At 38.1% G+C, this 17,498-nt stretch overlaps 1 protein-coding gene across 10 annotated transcripts in view; it reads right to left on the bottom strand.

Annotated features, from left to right (window-relative positions):
• Positions 1–17,498, bottom strand: part of tnrc6c1 (trinucleotide repeat containing adaptor 6C1) — a 133,242-nt gene that overhangs the window by 47,536 nt on the left and 68,208 nt on the right. For all 10 annotated transcript variants that reach the window (XM_072241957.1, XM_072241964.1, XM_072241966.1 and 7 more), the window contains 2 exons: positions 11,226–13,841; positions 2,007–2,213 (listed from right to left, as the gene is read on the bottom strand). In XM_072241957.1, coding sequence (XP_072098058.1) covers positions 2,007–2,213; positions 11,226–13,841 — 2,823 coding nt within the window. The remainder of the gene's footprint in view (positions 1–2,006; positions 2,214–11,225; positions 13,842–17,498) is intronic.

The following is a 17,498-nucleotide window of genomic DNA, read 5'->3' as shown; positions in this document are numbered from 1 at the left end:
CACGGCCTCCTCTACTATAAAGATGAAGCAACACGCAGGTTAGAGGAATCACACCTTATATTCCGTCTGGGTAGTCTCCAACCTGATGGCATGAACGCTGACTTCTCAAACTTCCGCTAATGCCCCACCTCCCCCTCGTACCCCATCTTTTATTTATATACACATTCTTTTTCTCTCTCTCCTTTTTCTCCCTCTGTCCCCCTCACTATACCTCTTGCCCATCCTCTGGTTTCCCCCCCTCCCCCTTTTCTTTCTCCCTAGGCCTCCTGTCCCATGATCCTCTCATATCCCCTTTGCCAATCAACTGTCCAGTTCTTGGCTCCATTCCTCCCCCTCCTGCCTTCTCCTATCATTTCAGATCTCCCCCTCCCCCTCTCACTTTCAAATCTCTTACTAGCTCTTCTTTCAGTTAGTCCTGATGAAGAGTCTCGGCCCGAAATGTCGACTGTACCTCTTCCTAGAGATGCTGCCTGGCCTGCTGCGTTCACCAGCTACTTTTGTGTGTGTTGCTTCAGATTTTTAAGGTTGCACATTCTCTACTTCTATAACAATCTAATGGCTTGGATCTATACTATCAGATAAAAAAAATGTTGCCCAATGTACTTCTCATTTTTAAAAAAACTATCCCCTGATAGGTCTTCCAGTTATTCATTCTCATCTTTAAAATTAGCATACAGATCAATAGCAGTCCCACTATGAAAAAAACATGCAGTGTCATATATTGTTTTCATTTTTTTTGCACTACTAATTAAATAGCTGCATGTTAAAATGAAACTACCTCAATATGCCTATTGTGGTAATGTTCAAGGTTACAATATTTTACATGCCTACCTTATGTTTTTCAGGTCAAAATGAAGATAATTATGTTAACTTGCAAAGCTCTCATCATTCTGGAATACAACCCTTCAATTCATAGCATGACCACAGTACAAATCACACAATAGCTCCCAAACCAAAACAGTGATGCAAGGCATAAAAAAAATGCCAGAAATATTCAGGACATGCAGATTCTATATAGAGAACTGGTGGTAATGTTTCAGGTCAATGACCTCATCAAAGTGTCAACTTGATGAAATATCACCAATTTGACTCAATTGTTTCTCTTTGCCCAGAAGTTACTTGACCTGCGAGAATCTTGCTTTAACATCTGAACATTTTTGTTTGTCTATAATCTTTCCATGTGCCATTTGTAATAATACACGTTTTAAAACAAAATTAAATCTTGAAGTTCATTTCCAAATCAAATGTGCAAAACGAATTCATGATACAATGAAGATGATTTATCTTTCATCAGAAAAATTAATCTACACAAATTGAAATACAACTTTAAATATGAAGATCCCATAAATGATGCAACAATAATATTTATTTTGCTCCTACATCTTATGGTCTTATAGGAAAATAGGGCTGGGGGGGGGGGGGGGGGAGAAACTGGCCCAGCCACGATGAAATGGGAGAGCACACTCGATGGACAAAATGGCTTAATTCTGCTCCTTTATCTTATGGCTTTATGGTCCTGTGTAAACAGAATTTTAAAGATTAAAAAAAACTGTCAAATGCCAACCAGGGTGGGAAAATACCTTAATGGCTATTTCACCAACTCTTCAGATGTTTTGTAAAATAATATTTTTCAAGGAACAATGGGCCTTGGCTCAATTTTGCTAATTCAATGTAACATCTGTATTTTAGCGTTTTAAGTTCAACTAGCAAATTACAAACTTTAAATTACTCCTACAAGTTTGAACTTCATTGCACAATTACATAGCCTTGATCTTTCTACTGGCACAGAAAATACAACTTATGGTATTTAGCAAAATTCAATTTTCAAACCATGGCAATGAGCAAAATCTAAACCCATTGCCTACACAGAGAAGCTTCATGAATATACACCTCATCTCAAAAGCAGCTTTATCCTGGTGAACAATTATTTTGTATCAAAGCATTCAAACATCTAACTGGTCTGTGCACCATACTTGCAGAAAAAGAACTTGCTCTTATTTTATTACCTGGTTTGCACATTGCTGGGGCAGTAGCAGGAACATTCCCTCTTCCAAAGTTCCCCGTTGATTCCACAGTATTATCTCCCCACCCTGAACTGCCATTGGGAGGTTTGCCCCATGCTGAAGTCCCATTATCGACTGAAGTAGATTGAGAAGGTGGCTCACCCCAAGAGTTCTCAGTCTTTGTAGGAACACTAAGTGTTTCTCCCCAACCTGTGAAAATATTAAGCTCTTAATCTAATGAATATGAACAATTTTGTTGTTCCAAATTTCTCTTGATTAATATTTCTATAAACTGTAATCATTGTTCTTATTGTTAACATAGCTACAGATATCAAACTATAAGCAACAAAAAAATGAAAATCTAATTTCATGAAATATTTTTTCTTTTAATTATTTTCCTGCAACCATTTTTTTCCCTTTTATATTCTTTCTAATGTTCTGTGACTAGTCAGAAACCATATGGTCCCTCTTGATTTTCTTTATTTCTTATCCTGGAAGAATCTTGCCCTGTTAGAAATGCATTTGAAAACATTAACCTTTCAGCTGATTTATGTAATGCACATCAATTATCCATCTTATTTCTCATAGACATAATCTAAATGGAAATAAAATAACAAAAGGGTAAAAATTCCAATGCCATGAAAAATAGTGCACTATTTGGTAGAAATAAAAAGCTTTTGGCCATATATACAAACTAACTAGATCAGTTAATATGCAAAAGTAACACAAGATCTTAATATTCCAATGACCAGACCCCAAGGAAATAGTGGTCGAGGAATATATTAAAACAAAATTGATCAGAGGAGGTCAAACATATTATAGATAATACCACAAAGTCTGAGAATAGAAAGCAAAGGATTAAACATTTGGAAGGCCAACCAGGTAAACTTTAACTAGCCACTTAAATTGCTGTCAAGTTCTGGACTTGTAAGCAGATGCTGAATATTGTAAACAACAGGAATTCTGCAGATGCTGGAAATTCAAGCAACACACATCAAAGTTGCTGGTGAACGTAGCAGGCCAAGCAGCATCTCTAGGAAGAGGTACAGTCGACGTTTCAGGCCGAGACCCTTCGTCAGGACATCATCAGGACGAAGGGTCTCGGCCTGAAACGTTGACTGTACCTCTTCCTAGAGATGCTGCCTGGCCTGCTGCGTTCACCAGCAACTTTGATGTGTGTTGCTGAATATTGTAGAAGCTTGGGATATGGATAGTTAGATTTGAAACGCAACAGTTATCAGCTTCCCTTACCACTGGACTCTTCAAGATACCCAGCAGTATAATCCAGTTTTTCTCTGACATTTTTCAGAAACACCCCCTAAATACCGTACTCTGTACACCTGGCTAAGAATATTTGACCCCTTTGGGAAATGCAGATCAATTACTTAAACTAAAGCAAAGTAAATTTAAAATTTCTTAAGACTATGTTGTGTATACCTAGTTTACTTTTAAATAGTTTACTTGAATTTTGATAATTTTAATGCCTCCAAATGTCAAGAATACGCAATTTAAATATGCACTATTGACTTTAGCTTTATCAGTAACAGGGCACTTCAGAAACTAGGCTGTTGTTCAGACCGTCAAGTTGAACTTTTGGAACAAGAGCCAATGTGTTGATTCCAAGAAAGGTCCAGTGTGATCCAATCCAATGACAGCAGCAGTTGTACAATATTTTAAATTTTAGCACAAGGTTGAATTACAATTGCAATATACTAAAGACATGAAATAATATACTCAATCTCAAAGAATATGGTTTAATTTCCGTTCAGATGTTCAATTTAAACTAGGTATCTTGAGTTCTTAAAATTTGAGGTATTTAAATTAAACAGAAAATAGAATACTTTTATATAGTGTATTCAAGTTGGCAACCACCAGGGGGCAAAAGGCATCCGAAAATGAATGTATCCATATTAGTTGATTCAAATGACATTCCCTCCCCCCCCCACCCATCTGATCAGAAACACTCATCTGATTTGAATATGGTTTCACAGCTTTTATTCTATCATCATCATCAGGTGCCATGCCCAGTTTGAGCTTTGACTGCCATGGCCCACACACTCCTGTTTTGGGTCAAGTGGATCAATTCATTGGTATTCATTTCCAGTTCTCTGGCTGCTGTCTCCTTTTACTCTATACTGAATGAATCATCCCTTTACACCTGGACTCAAGCAGTATAATCCAGTTTTTTTCCCCCTGAAACTAACCCTCTTGCCATTTCCTTGTTCATGACAATTTACTATTTTCACAATCAAGTTGCCACTTTATATTACAGCAACATGTCATTCTTTTAAAAGGCACATTGCTCTAACTTCCATGGAATTTATTTTGAAGAGAATTATGTCCACTTGTATTTGCCAATGTATCAATATATTTAGCAGTGAAGATATGCACATTCCTGAAAATTAGATACAAGTCCCTGTTTACTTACAATAATATTGCTAGTTTTATATAAAAAGCACATTTACATTAAATGCACATTTTCAAGGACAACTACCATTAAGTATACTGCAAGTCAAAAAAAAAAGACTTCAGTGATAGCTAAGAATTCATATCTCTTCTCCTACCCATTGGACAACATGATTGTATGGATCATTGTATGAACCAAATTGGTAAAGGTGCTGAGGAAGAGGATTTCTTGGAATGTATGCGGGATGGTTTTTTGAACCAACATGTCGAGCAACCAACTAGAGAGCAGGCTATTCTGGACTGGGTTTTGAGCAATGAGGAAGGGTTAATTAGCAATCTTGTCGTGAGAGGCCCTTTGGGTAAGAGTGACCATAATATGGTGGAATTCTTCATTAAGATGGAGAGTGACATAGTTAATTCAGAAACAAAGGTTCTGAACTTAAAGAGGGGTAACTTTGAAGGTATGAGACGTGAATTAGCTAAGATAGACTGGCAAATGACACAAAGGATTGACGGTGGATATGCAATGGCAAGCATTTAAAGATTGCATGGATGAACTACAACAATTGTTCATCCCAATTTGGCAAAAGAATAAATCAAGGAAGGTAGTGCACCCGTGGCTGACAAGAGAAATTAGGGATAGTATCAATTCCAAAGAAGAAGCATACAAATTAGCCAGAAAAAGTGGCTCACCTGAGGACTGGGAGAAATTCAGAGTTCAGCAGAGGAGGACAAAGGGCTTAATTAGGAAGGGGAAAAAAGATTATGAGAGAAAACTGGCAGGGAACATAAAAACTGACTGTAAAAGCTTTTATAGATATGTAAAAAGGAAAAGACTGGTAAAGACAAATGTAGGTCCCCTACAGACAGAAACAGGTGAATTGATTATGGGGAGCAAGGACATGGCAGACGAGTTGAATAATTACTTTGGTTCTGTCTTCACTAAGGAGGACATAAATAATCTTCCAGAAATAGTAGGGGACAGAGGGTCCAGTGAGATGGAGGAACTGAGCGAAATACTTGTTAGTAGGGAAGTGGTGTTAGGTAAATTGAAGGGATTAAAGGCAGATAAATCCCCAGGGCCAGATGGTCTGCATCCCAGAGTGCTTAAGAAAGTAGCCCAAGAAATAGTGGATGCATTAGTGATAATTTTTCAAAACTCATTAGATTCTGGACTAGTTCCTGAGGATTGGAGGGTGGCTAATGTAACCCCACTTTTTAAAAAAGGAGGGAGAGAGAAACCGGGGAATTATAGACTGGTTAGCCTAATGTCGGTGGTGGGGAAACTGCTGGAGTCAGTTATCAAAGATGTGATAACAGCACATTTGGAAAGCGGTGAAATCATCAGACAAAGTCAGCATGGATTTGTGAAAGGAAAATCATGTCTGATGAATCTCATAGAATTTTTTGAGGATGTAACTAGTAGAGTGGATAGGGGAGAACCAGTGGATGTGGTATATTTGGATTTTCAAAAGGCTTTTCACAAGGTCCCACACAGGAGATTAGTGTGCAAACTTAAAGCACACGGTATTGGGGGTAAGGTATTGATGTGGATAGAGAATTGGTTAGCAGACAGGAAGCAAAGAGTGGGAATAAACGGGACCTTTTCAGAATGGCAGGCAGTGACTAGTGGGGTACCGCAAGGCTCAGTGCTGGGACCCCAGTTGCTTACAATATATATTAATGACTTGGATGAGGGAATTAAATGCAGCATCTCCAAGTTTGTGGATGACACGAAGCTGGGTGGCAGTGTTAGCTGTGAGGAGGATGCAGAGTGACTTGGATAGGTTGGGTGAGTGGGCAAATTCATGGCAGATGCAATTTAATGTGGATAAATGTGAAGTTATCCACTTTGGTGGCAAAAATAGGAAAACAGATTATTATCTGAATGGTGGCCGATTAGGAAAAGGGGAGGTGCAACGAGACCTGGGTGTCATTATACACCAGTCATTGAAAGTGGGCATGCAGGTACAGCAGGCGGTGAAAAAGGCGAATGGTATGCTGGCATTTATAGCGAGAGGATTCGAGTACAGGAGCAGGGAGGTACTACTGCAGTTGTACAAGGCCTTGGTGAGACCGCACCTGGAGCATTGTGTGCAGTTTTGGTCCCCTAATCTGAGGAAAGACATCCTTGCCGTAGAGAGAGTACAAAGAAGGTTCACCAGATTGATTCCTGGGATGGCAGGACTTTCATATGAAGAAAGACTGGATGAACTGGGCTTGTACTCATTGGAATTTAGAAGATTGAGGGGGGGATCTGATTGAAACTTATAAAATCCTAAAGGGATTGGACAGGCTAGATGCAGGAAGATTGTTCCCGATGTTGGGGAAGTCCAGAACGAGGGGTCACAGTTTGAGGATAAAGGGGAAGCCTTTTAGGACCGAGATTAGGAAAAACTTCTTCACACAGAGAGTGGTGAATCTGTGGAATTCTCTGCCACAGGAAACAGTTGAGGCCAGTTCATTGGCTATATTTAAGAGGGAGTTAGATATGGCCCTCGTGGCTACGGGGATCAGGGGGTATGGAGGGAAGGCTGGTGCAGGGTTCTGAGTTGGATGATCAGCCATGATCATAATAAATGGCGGTGCAGGCTCGAAGGACCGAATGGCCTACTCCTGCACCTATTTTCTATGTTTCTATGTATTATACTCATTTTAAGTTCTGATTTTAGAATATAGGAGGGGTGATTGATAAGTTTGTGGCCTAAGGTAGAAGGAGTCAATTTTAGAAAACCTAGCACATTTATTTTTCAACATAGTCACCTCCTACATTTACACACTTAGTCCAGTGGTTGCGGAGTATACTGATCCCTTCTTTGTAGAAGTCCGTGTCTTGGACCTCCAGAACGTGGTCCACAGCAAGGGTGATTGATAAGTTCGTAGCCTCAGGTAGAAAGAGACAAGCTATTAACTTCAAACTTTCTGCATAATCACTCAAAGAGTTGAACTACATGTGCATGTAACGAGAACTGTATAACTCATCTCCTTCTACCCTAGGCCATGAACTTATCAATCACCCCTGCTGTGGACCACTTCTGGAGGTCCAAGATGCTGACTTCTGCAAAGAAGGGATCCGTATGCTCAACGACTGCTGGACTAAATGTGTAAATGTAGGAGGGGACTATGTTGAAAAATAAATGTGCTAGGTTTTCCAAAATTGACTCCTTCTACCTTAGGCCACAATCTTATCAAATGCTTAAACTGTATCCACAACAAAAGAATGTTGTTCCACCTGCATATATATTTTTTTAAAGAATGAGCCAGAAATAGCAATAAACATTGTTCATCTCTGCAATGAATTACTATGATTAAGAATAGCTTAAAACAAAGGAACAATCATAGCTTCACTTTTGCATGATGGTCACCATTATTATTAGTAATCATAGTTATATTTTAGAACTCATGTTACTAATAAACTAATAATACCTTGATAAATTACAAAACCAATCCATTATAGACATATTCCACCAAATATTGTCCTATGATTACATCAAAATAACTTCTTGACAAATAGCTGGATCCTCTTTATCAAACTGCCTATTTGTCTTGCATTAACTGATGAAAGTAAATAATTAAAAAGAAAAATTTATTTATAGGAAAAGAGGACAGATGATTTGAACTCTAATTCAGACTCATGTTCATTAATGATGCTCTTTTTAGAATTGGTAATAAATGTACAAAGCCTAATTGGCATAAGTGCATGCAAATCCAAATGCTAAGTATTCAGCAGTAATTGAGCAAATGATATGCAAATAGTTATCATTAAACAAGTTACTTGTTAATCATAGACAGTAAGCATTAGAAATTAGTCATGAAAACCATTAATTATCGCAATTGAATTTTGTTTCTGGAATTCTGTTTTAACAATAAATTATATCAGATGAAAAATAATGATTTTTTAAACCCCTTATGACCAACACATCCTCACTTCAAAATACTAGGAAACTAACATTTTGGAATTCACAGTCATTCTTTCATACTTTGCTATTAATATACACAAAAATGGTAAATAATATAATGCACAAGATTCAAGTCATATTGTCAATAGAAGTCAATTCTTTCCTGTCTTCAATGATGCAACTACACAACATAAAAAGGGTACAGAATTTCCCTAAAATGTGATATCAACTTAACAAACACGTTGAAAGTACATATTCTTATGGGGTAATTTTGCTTTATTTTATAAAAGGAACAAAAGTAGCATAAAACAAAACTTTTGAACACTAAGTACATCCCATTATTCAGTGAAGGGAAGCTAGATCTTCAATCTTAATTTAGACAACATCAATCTTAATTTAGAATAAGTAACAAAATATGCCTTGAATACAGGTTCTTTTGAGACTTATGGACATAAATCTTACACAACTTTGACTTCTTAAATTTCATTCTATATTAAAACACCCAAAATATTGAAGTTTTGAATATTTAAGATAACTAAATGAAATAGAGTCAAAATATTTAAAAACTAGTCAAAAGTACATAAAAAGTATAGTGACAACATTTGGAATACTATAGCTACATTCAATGGCAACACAATGATAGTACTTGGATTAACCATTTTCTATTAGTTTTGATCTCCATTTAAAAACTTGATTCTTGAATTATAGTTAGTAACTTGCAACATTTATGCATTTGACAAGAAAATGGGCAGAAGAATTCTCATTTTTCAAGAATAATTTCTTGATCAGAACTAAATTTTGCAAACATGGAAACATAGCTGATTTGATATCAACCAAGATATTGCAAAGCCAAAATGCAGTTATACCTTGGACTGAAATGTTATTGTGGCATTCTCTTCCCCATTTTATATATCCACCATCAGAAGTCCAGTAGTATTTCTGCTATCTCAGATTAAAATACAGGGCACAATATGATGCAGTATGCCACATAATGCTACTATACAGCACAATAGCAAAATAACACAGGTGAAAATCAGAAATAAAAAGTGCTACAAATACTCCAGAAGAGCCTATGAACGCATACAGTTGACAATGATCTGAAAAACCAATGTTTAATCAGCAAACCTTTCATTAAATTTATGACAAGTGATTTTACAGTATAAAGCTGCGCAGAGTTGGGTGGGTGCCAAAAATGGCTATGGCAAAATTGACAGGCTTAGTGAATGCGGAAAAAAAGACCAATGGAAAATAAAGAGAAATGCAAGGATTTGCATATGGGAGTAAAGATACAACTTTCTGCAATTGTACAGAAGTCATGTGAAACTAGATCTGGAATAAAGTCTAATTTCCCTTCCAACAGGGAGAGTGCAGGAAAGATACAAAAGATCAGATGAGGTTGGTGGGTGGATGGCCGGGAGGTGGATTGAACAATACAGTAAATTCCAATTATTTGGGACACACCGGGGCCAATTAAACAATTGCCCCAACTAGCTGAAGCTTCATGGAAATAATTAAAAGGGTTTTTTTTTTAAAAGACAAACTAACATTTAACTGAGTAACAAATTATGTACTTAAATAAAATACAGAAAAAAATTAGAATTCTACCAATTCCTCTACAGTATTTTAAAACTATTTGTTTCAAATAGTTATCGGAGAAATTTATCCATGGATGCTGCCGGGTTCTTTTGAATGACTAAGTGAACAAAATCACTGCAGACACCTATGCAGATAATGGACTGCCATCATACAATGCTGCTGACCAATGCATCCTCCAAATCTTCATTTTCATTGTAGGATTCAAGATGATTGTCAATACCGTACAACTTTTCTTTGTTCCTAACTTGTAGTGAAATAATTTTATTTTCAATCTCAGCTGTTTCTGGCAACTCCAAGCCTAATGCTTGAAAACGTAGTGAGCAAAAGAGTTCTGAACTGACTTACTACCTATTTCCCGACAACATTGGAAAAAAAATTACAACTTTTTGAACACAAACACACGCAACTGACACTACTTAAAAACTGTTCACACTCAGCATGGTGTTGTCATACAAGTGCACGTGACTGAAGCTAGTTACAAACTGTTTAGCAACAGTCTCCCATCCCAATTAACCAGCATAGTGTCCCAAATCAATGAAGGGAACCCTGGCTACCTTCGTAATTTGTTTGTTCTTTTAAGAGTTGTCCAAAATAAGCGGCTGCCCAGATTAACTGATGACCAATTAACTGGAATCCACTGTAATAGGTTAAGTAGTTTGAGGTGGTTGTTTGGAGGAAGAAGGAAGAGAGTAGTCTCAAATAATGGCTCAAGTATGTGGAACTGAAAAAAAAGAAGAAATTTCTTCACTTAAAGATGGTGAATCTTTGGAAAGCTCCAACCAGAAAGGTTGTGGAGGATCAGTTAAGAGTACAGTCAAGGCAAAGTTAGATGGATTTATAGATATTACAGGAATCGAAGAATATCAGATTAGTGCAGGAATGAGTTAAAGTAGTAGATGAACAATCACAATCTTATTGAATGGTAGAAGTTTCTCCTGTTCCATGTATGTTCTCAACTCCAACTCTATAGATGACCTATATGCATGTGATTCTCAGCATTTTATAGTTTACAAACTCCTTATTTGGCTCAACTTAACCATCCAGGTATAATAATTCTAGAAAAAAACCTTGAGAACAAGTTACCTCCTTTTCTCATTTTCAGACAAGTCTTATAAGGCAGGTTTGGAGAAAAAAAAGACAATCCACTTTACTATTGCACAGATAAGGATCTATCAATCAAATAACACTGAAAACAATCTGCATTTTTTTGTATTAGATGAAGTGCACTTCAGGTATATTTCTAGATATTAAATATATTAATTTCTGTTGCAGATAATAACTTATTTCTAATACAATGAGTTGAAATAATAGTGATTCTTACCCGGAGCAAGTAGTGGAGAGCGGTTTTGTGCGGCAGATGACTGATGAGGCGGAGGCGGTTGCTGTTCAGTCACGGTATTGTTACTGCTTTGATTCACAGGATTGTTTCTATCCCACATGTTTACTGCCTTCTTGTAATTGGTTGGGTCTCCCCAAGCTGAGGTACCATCGTCTATCTCTATTTTACGGCGAATAGATGGTGGGGAAGGTTCTTCCCAGCCTGTGGGTTCATTGTCCTTCTGTTTTGCAGACAAAGGTCCACCAACCCAACCCGAATTAGACTGTTTAACAGAAGCAGCCCCTCCCCAGGTGCTAACATTATTATCCTGAGGTTTATTTCCCCAGTTCTGTGGTACATTTGACTTTAAAGGCTCTCCCCAGCCTGTACTTGGGTTTGGCTTGCTGGTTGTACCATTACTCCACCCACTATTCTGTGGTCTGGTAGTCTCATTCCAATTAGGTGCAGATCGGTTATTTTCATTGTCCCAACTAGACCCATTTTTCTTTCCTTCAGCCAAAGGTCCTGTGGCAGAATCAGTCCAATCCCCTCCTCCACTCCCACCTCCTGATGCCCAGCCTTGATTAGTTTTCTGCCCTTCTCCCCAATTCTGCAGCTTAGACTTCTGTGAGTCCACCCAGGCGGATGGCTTCTCCTCCTGACTAGGAACCCCACTCCAGCCATGGCCACTTTTGGCTGTAGCAGCAGCATTAGAATTTGCAGAATCGCCCCATCCCCCTTGGCCATTGGATACTTTGTCTCCCCAACCTGTATTATTGGATATGAGTGTTGGTGGATGATTTCCCCACCCAGATACTGTAGAGGTATTACTACTATTCATGCTGGACCCATCACTTCTCCCCCCTGAGTTTGAAGATTGGGCAGCAGCTGAACCCCAAGCCTCAGTTCCATTGTCACTTTTTCGCTCAGATCTAGGAGATTCTTGAATTTCCCACGAAATGTTCTGTTTTACTGGTGTCTGGCCCCATCCAGTATTACATAAAACTCTAGGATCATGATCAGACTTTAATACAACACTCTGGACCAGCCCTTGTTGTTCAATTGTTCCTTTATCAGTCTTTCGCCGGCTACCATTGTGTCTTCCTCCGTTTCTTCCAGTGCTTCCTTCATGATGGCTAGTACCACTTTCATTACTTCCCTCACTACCAGTGGTACACGATTCAGAAGGTTTTGCCCAAGAGTTAATTTGTTCATTACTTTGCTGCAAAACAGGAGTTTGGCTGTTAACACAAAGGCCCTCCCATGTACACGATCCTTTTCCGTTACCATTTGCTTCATTACTGGAATGCTGGTTAGACGGTTTTCCCCATTCTCCATTTACACCATTATTGGTGTTCCTGTTGGATGATGTGTTACCCCAAGCTCCACTGTTACTGGGACCAGAGTGCAAGCCCCCAATGTTACCAGCCCTTGTCCAAGGCAGTACCCCAGGACTGGTAGGGGGACCAGAGTCCCAAGCATTGCTTCCAACATCCTTTTCCACAGCAATATTAGAATTGTTTGCTAATGTTTGCTTAGCACTTAAACTTAATGCAGAATTCACAGTGTCTCCATTCCCCTGACTAAATCCAGAGTTACCATTGGTGGCTGTAGGATTAGTGTGTGGCACTCCCCACACAGAGTTACACGAAGGATTGTTCATTCCTTCGTTATTACCTCCATTGAGCTGAGAAACTGCAGGTGATCCACTAGCACCAGGAAGGTTTTGAAGATGTGATGGGTTTATTGCACCCATGCTTACAGTCATTGCCCAGCCTCCTGGTACAGAAACATTAGGCAGTCCATTTGCTTGCATTGCATTGATAGGGTTTGGTGAAGAGTTTATGGGGTTAGTGTTATTTGGTCCATCAGTGTTAAGGTTCTGAGGTTGGATGCTGAAAGACACATTCTGTGAAGTGGATGTTTGTATTTCTGTGCTTTCCTGCTGCAGCAAATTTCCCCAGGTATTTAATGTACCTGTCGGACCATTATTAGGGTTACCAAGACTCTGATCAATGGAATTACTGGAACTACAAACAGTTGAAGCATTTCCTCCTCCTACAGTTCCTTGAATTTCTTGCCCAACTACAGGCCAAGCAGCTGGATTGGCATTGGGATTAAGATTCAGATTAATGCCAGCAGAAGATGCAGAAGTGCCCCAACAGTTTGGATTTACACTCACGATGCTATCCATCTTTCCACTTCCACTGGTAGCAGAGCAGTGGCCTATACCAGGTGCAGACCCTGAGGCAACAGCCCACACTCTGGATGAATTTCCATTTCCACCATTTGCTCCACCTCCAATGGCACTCTGGTTTGAACTGCTTTGGACAAGTGCCCCATTACCACTGTTATTGCAATTTTTATTTTGTCCATTGAAGTTGCCTGGTGCACTCCCTGTAGCCATGCTACTAGTATCAGAGCCACAGTTTGAGGCAGAGTCAGTGTCTGTGCATTCTGAGGCAGTTTCAGTCTCGTTTCCACAAATGGAAGGCCAAGCCTCTTTGTCACTTCCGTCTATTATCACTTTATCCCAGATGCTGTTTGGTTCACTTCTAAAGGGGGGTTGACCCCAATGGGAATTTTCATAATGAGTTCCCAAACCACTATGGCTGAGATCTGGAAAAGAACAAAACAAAACTGTAAGAAATAATTTTCTACAAGTAAAAAAAATTGCGCTATGCAATTTCACACTCGACCTTTAAAAACACTGCAAACCAATCTATTTGCATCATCTTATCCTGATACAACTTTAATTCACATGTTGAAGAGGCTAAGAGAAGATGCCAGAGAACAATTCCAATGAATAATCTCGGCTCTTTCTTTTGCCCTTTTGGAGACAATGTCTTCCTATGGTTAAATTCAGCCAATTTGAAGTACTGTAGGCAAAACCCTTTCTGTACAATGTTATGGATAGATCCTATTTCCTTGCTTCAGCCATTACAGCAAAACTTTACAACCCAATTGAAAAATATTTTCCTAGATGGTTTCTTTTTTGTGCTGGTACTACAATTATGCCATCCACTAGTGAGCTAGCGGTCTCCTTCCAATTAGGAGCAGAATGCACTTTGATGATATTGGTAAAACATGGCAGGGGTAGAAAAAGAGAAAGACATACACAGAGAATGAGAATCAATTTAGAGGAATTGAAAATGTCAGAGGACTAGTCTCTTTGAATGATTCAGATGTTATTTTTTGTATGAAAGGAGTAAGACCAATTTATATGGGGGAAATGAACATCACCCAAAGATTATCCATACAAGACAAACCATAGGTAGTAGTCATGAGAAATACTGCTATGCCAAATTAGTTCTACAAGTGGTATTCAGCACTCAGATATTTGGACACTTAATTATACATACATTAAGCAGAGTGTTACAGACATTAAAGAATATTGGAATTTAGCTGAGTATTTGAAGAACTGGGGACCCCAGAGTAATAGAAAACACCAAACTAGTTTTGATCAGAATGTTTGTGATACACAGTAGAAGGGTTAATGACTAGATGTCCTCATAGCTACAAATAAAGGGGGTTGAAATTGAAGAGTGACATGAGAATTTTCTTTTAAAACATTGGCTGGGATCCAGAATGCACAGCCATTGCTGCCTTCAAGGAGGTGGATAGAGATATGATCAGGAAAAAATGCCAAGCCTATAGAGATAGGGTCAGCAGGTGGAACTTCTCAGCATCAATAGAATATGTAGAAAGGCATCTCAATGCTGTAACCATTTTGTTTTAGAAATTATGACTATTGAGTCAAGTCTATATTTTAAAGAGAACATTTAACAAATTTGTTAGAGCTCTGAAGATAAAACAACTAAACAGTTGAAGTGAATCCAATAGAAGTAACATATTCGGATTTCTCAAATACACTTGCTAAGATGCCATGTAAATGTTACTGAATCACCTGAGCCAGAGTTAATTAATTTGCATAGAAATGGAATCAACTAACAGAAATCAAAAGTCAGATAAGTTGGTCATTTTAGGATTGCAATCAGTATCTAGCTGGTACCACTGGTTTCAGTGTTGGGTCTTCAGCTATTTAGTCTATATTTTAGACTTGGATGAAGGGACAGAGTATAATGAAATCAATTTTGATGATGATACAAAATGGTGAAAGTAGCAGCATGGACACAGAGAGCCTGCAATGATTAAATGAGTGGGCAAATAGTTTGGGAGACTGAGGTTAGAATTTTTAAAAAGTGTAAAATATTTAAGTGAATTGAGAATAGAAATTTTTGCAACACAAAAAGTTTTTAGTAGATGAAACATCAAGAGCTGGCATGTAGATGCACAATTAATCAGGAAGGCTTTTGAAATAACTGCAATTGTTGCAAAAGTTGTATGTATAAGAACAGGACAGTTTTACAGGGAGCTGGTGAATTCAAACATTGAATTACTAAACATGTTTTTTGTCTCCATACGAAAGGAATGAAATACTGCTTTGGAAGTGGAGCAGAATATGTTCACTAGGTTGAGTCCTTTAATGAAGAGGTTGCAAGTATTGACAGATGTTGACAAGTTGGGATACCCATGAGGTATTTTGAAAGTCTGCCTCATTCATCTCTTATATAATTCAACAGAAGATGCTGATGGAGATTGATAGGGTAGAATTTCAGAGCGAGGGTTCACCTATTTAAGACTGAAAGTTGGAATTTCCTCTCAGACTATGGAATTCTCCATTTGCAGAGCTGCGGAGGCAGAATCATTGAACATATTCAAGGAGGAGAATGACAAACATTCAAAAGTCAAACAATATTGCAAGTTTGTGTAGGAGACTGGAGACAGGATCTGATGAACTATAATCTAACTGAATGGCAGGTTCAATGGTTGATTAACATCATGTTTTAAATCCATATTATATTTCCACTTATAAGTGAAAAAGTAAGACAACATTTACAACTAATTTTCACCAAAGCAGTCCTACTGCAATAATATTCACAGTGGATAAAACTGTTCCTGCAAGGTTTAGAACGATACTCTTGAAAGTAAGGTGGGAAAATGTCATTCCTCAAACAAAGCAGACACTACACCTCAGTAAATTACAACTTAACAATTAAGTAGAAAAATCCAGACCAACTGTTCTCCCTGCTTCATACCTGCATCCCCCAAAACAATTAGATCAGCTCATCCACAACCACTAGCAATATCCTTTCCTGCAGGAATAGTCTAGGAGGAATTGAAAACATCAGGGTGGGGAAAAAGGGAGCTTTCCCCACTGTTTTTCTCTTACCTTCACCTACTGAAATCAGATGGAAGGCTGCATGTCGAGAGGAATGGGACCAATTTAGATTGGCAAGTCAGAATTTGAATGCCTCCTAATGACAAACAATAACTTGAGGAGTGAGATTCCTACTGCAGGCAAAATGTTACAAAATTCAACAAGATAGTAAAGAACAACATGATTTTTATTTCAGGGCAGGAATTCCATTCCACATCCAAGATAGCTTCAGTCCTTCTCTCTTGTGTTCTTCTCCAATTATGACTAACTTTCACTGGCCCTGTCTATGTACATTTCCTTAACTTGCAAATGTTGGTGGCTTTTGTTCCCTATGGAGACACCGGTTATGGGGTAGACTCTTTCACATTGCTTAAATGATGGTTCAAAGACTCCTTTTCTACCCCTTTTTCACTGTTTAATTCTCACTTGGTATTCCTTCCTCTTCCAAAGGAAAAGGGGTACAACTTTACAGCACAAAATTTAACAAATACAAACCTAGTCGGATATGAAGGTTCTTTACTGTAACAGACACCACATTGAGCTTCCTACAAAAATACATGCATTCAATTATTTAAGCATGGCTACGGTCGCAATGATCAGTGGGATTCATCATATTTTTGTTCCTAGTGCAGAAACACTGATGCCAACTGTAACGTAGCATTGGTTCATAAATTACAACTAAGCATTAAATCCATGACCCCCACTTTAGATGGAATAGCTTCAAAGGACTTTGTTGCAATCTTTCCAGCCTCTAGAAGAGGATTACAATGTTCAATTCATAAATGTTCATAAGTAAAATTCAGAAAGCCAATTGAATTTTTTTTCTTAGATGAAGCAAAGGAACCTTGTTTTTTTTTTGCACATCACCTATACAACTCATCATCTTATGGAAATCTAAATAATCTACAATTTCATTAAGGCATAATTTAAAAAAAATGGTTATTAATAAAATCATTAAAATTTGCGATATTTAATAGAAGTCATAGGAGACTTAATTGGTAACAAACATACCAAAACTGAAAACCACAAACTTAGTGTTTATACAGCACACTGAG

Source organism: Mobula birostris, chromosome 24, assembly GCF_030028105.1.
Source record: "Mobula birostris isolate sMobBir1 chromosome 24, sMobBir1.hap1, whole genome shotgun sequence".
Classification (NCBI taxonomy): Eukaryota; Metazoa; Chordata; class Chondrichthyes; order Myliobatiformes; family Myliobatidae; genus Mobula; species Mobula birostris.
This window is presented reverse-complemented; position numbering and strand designations above follow the sequence as displayed.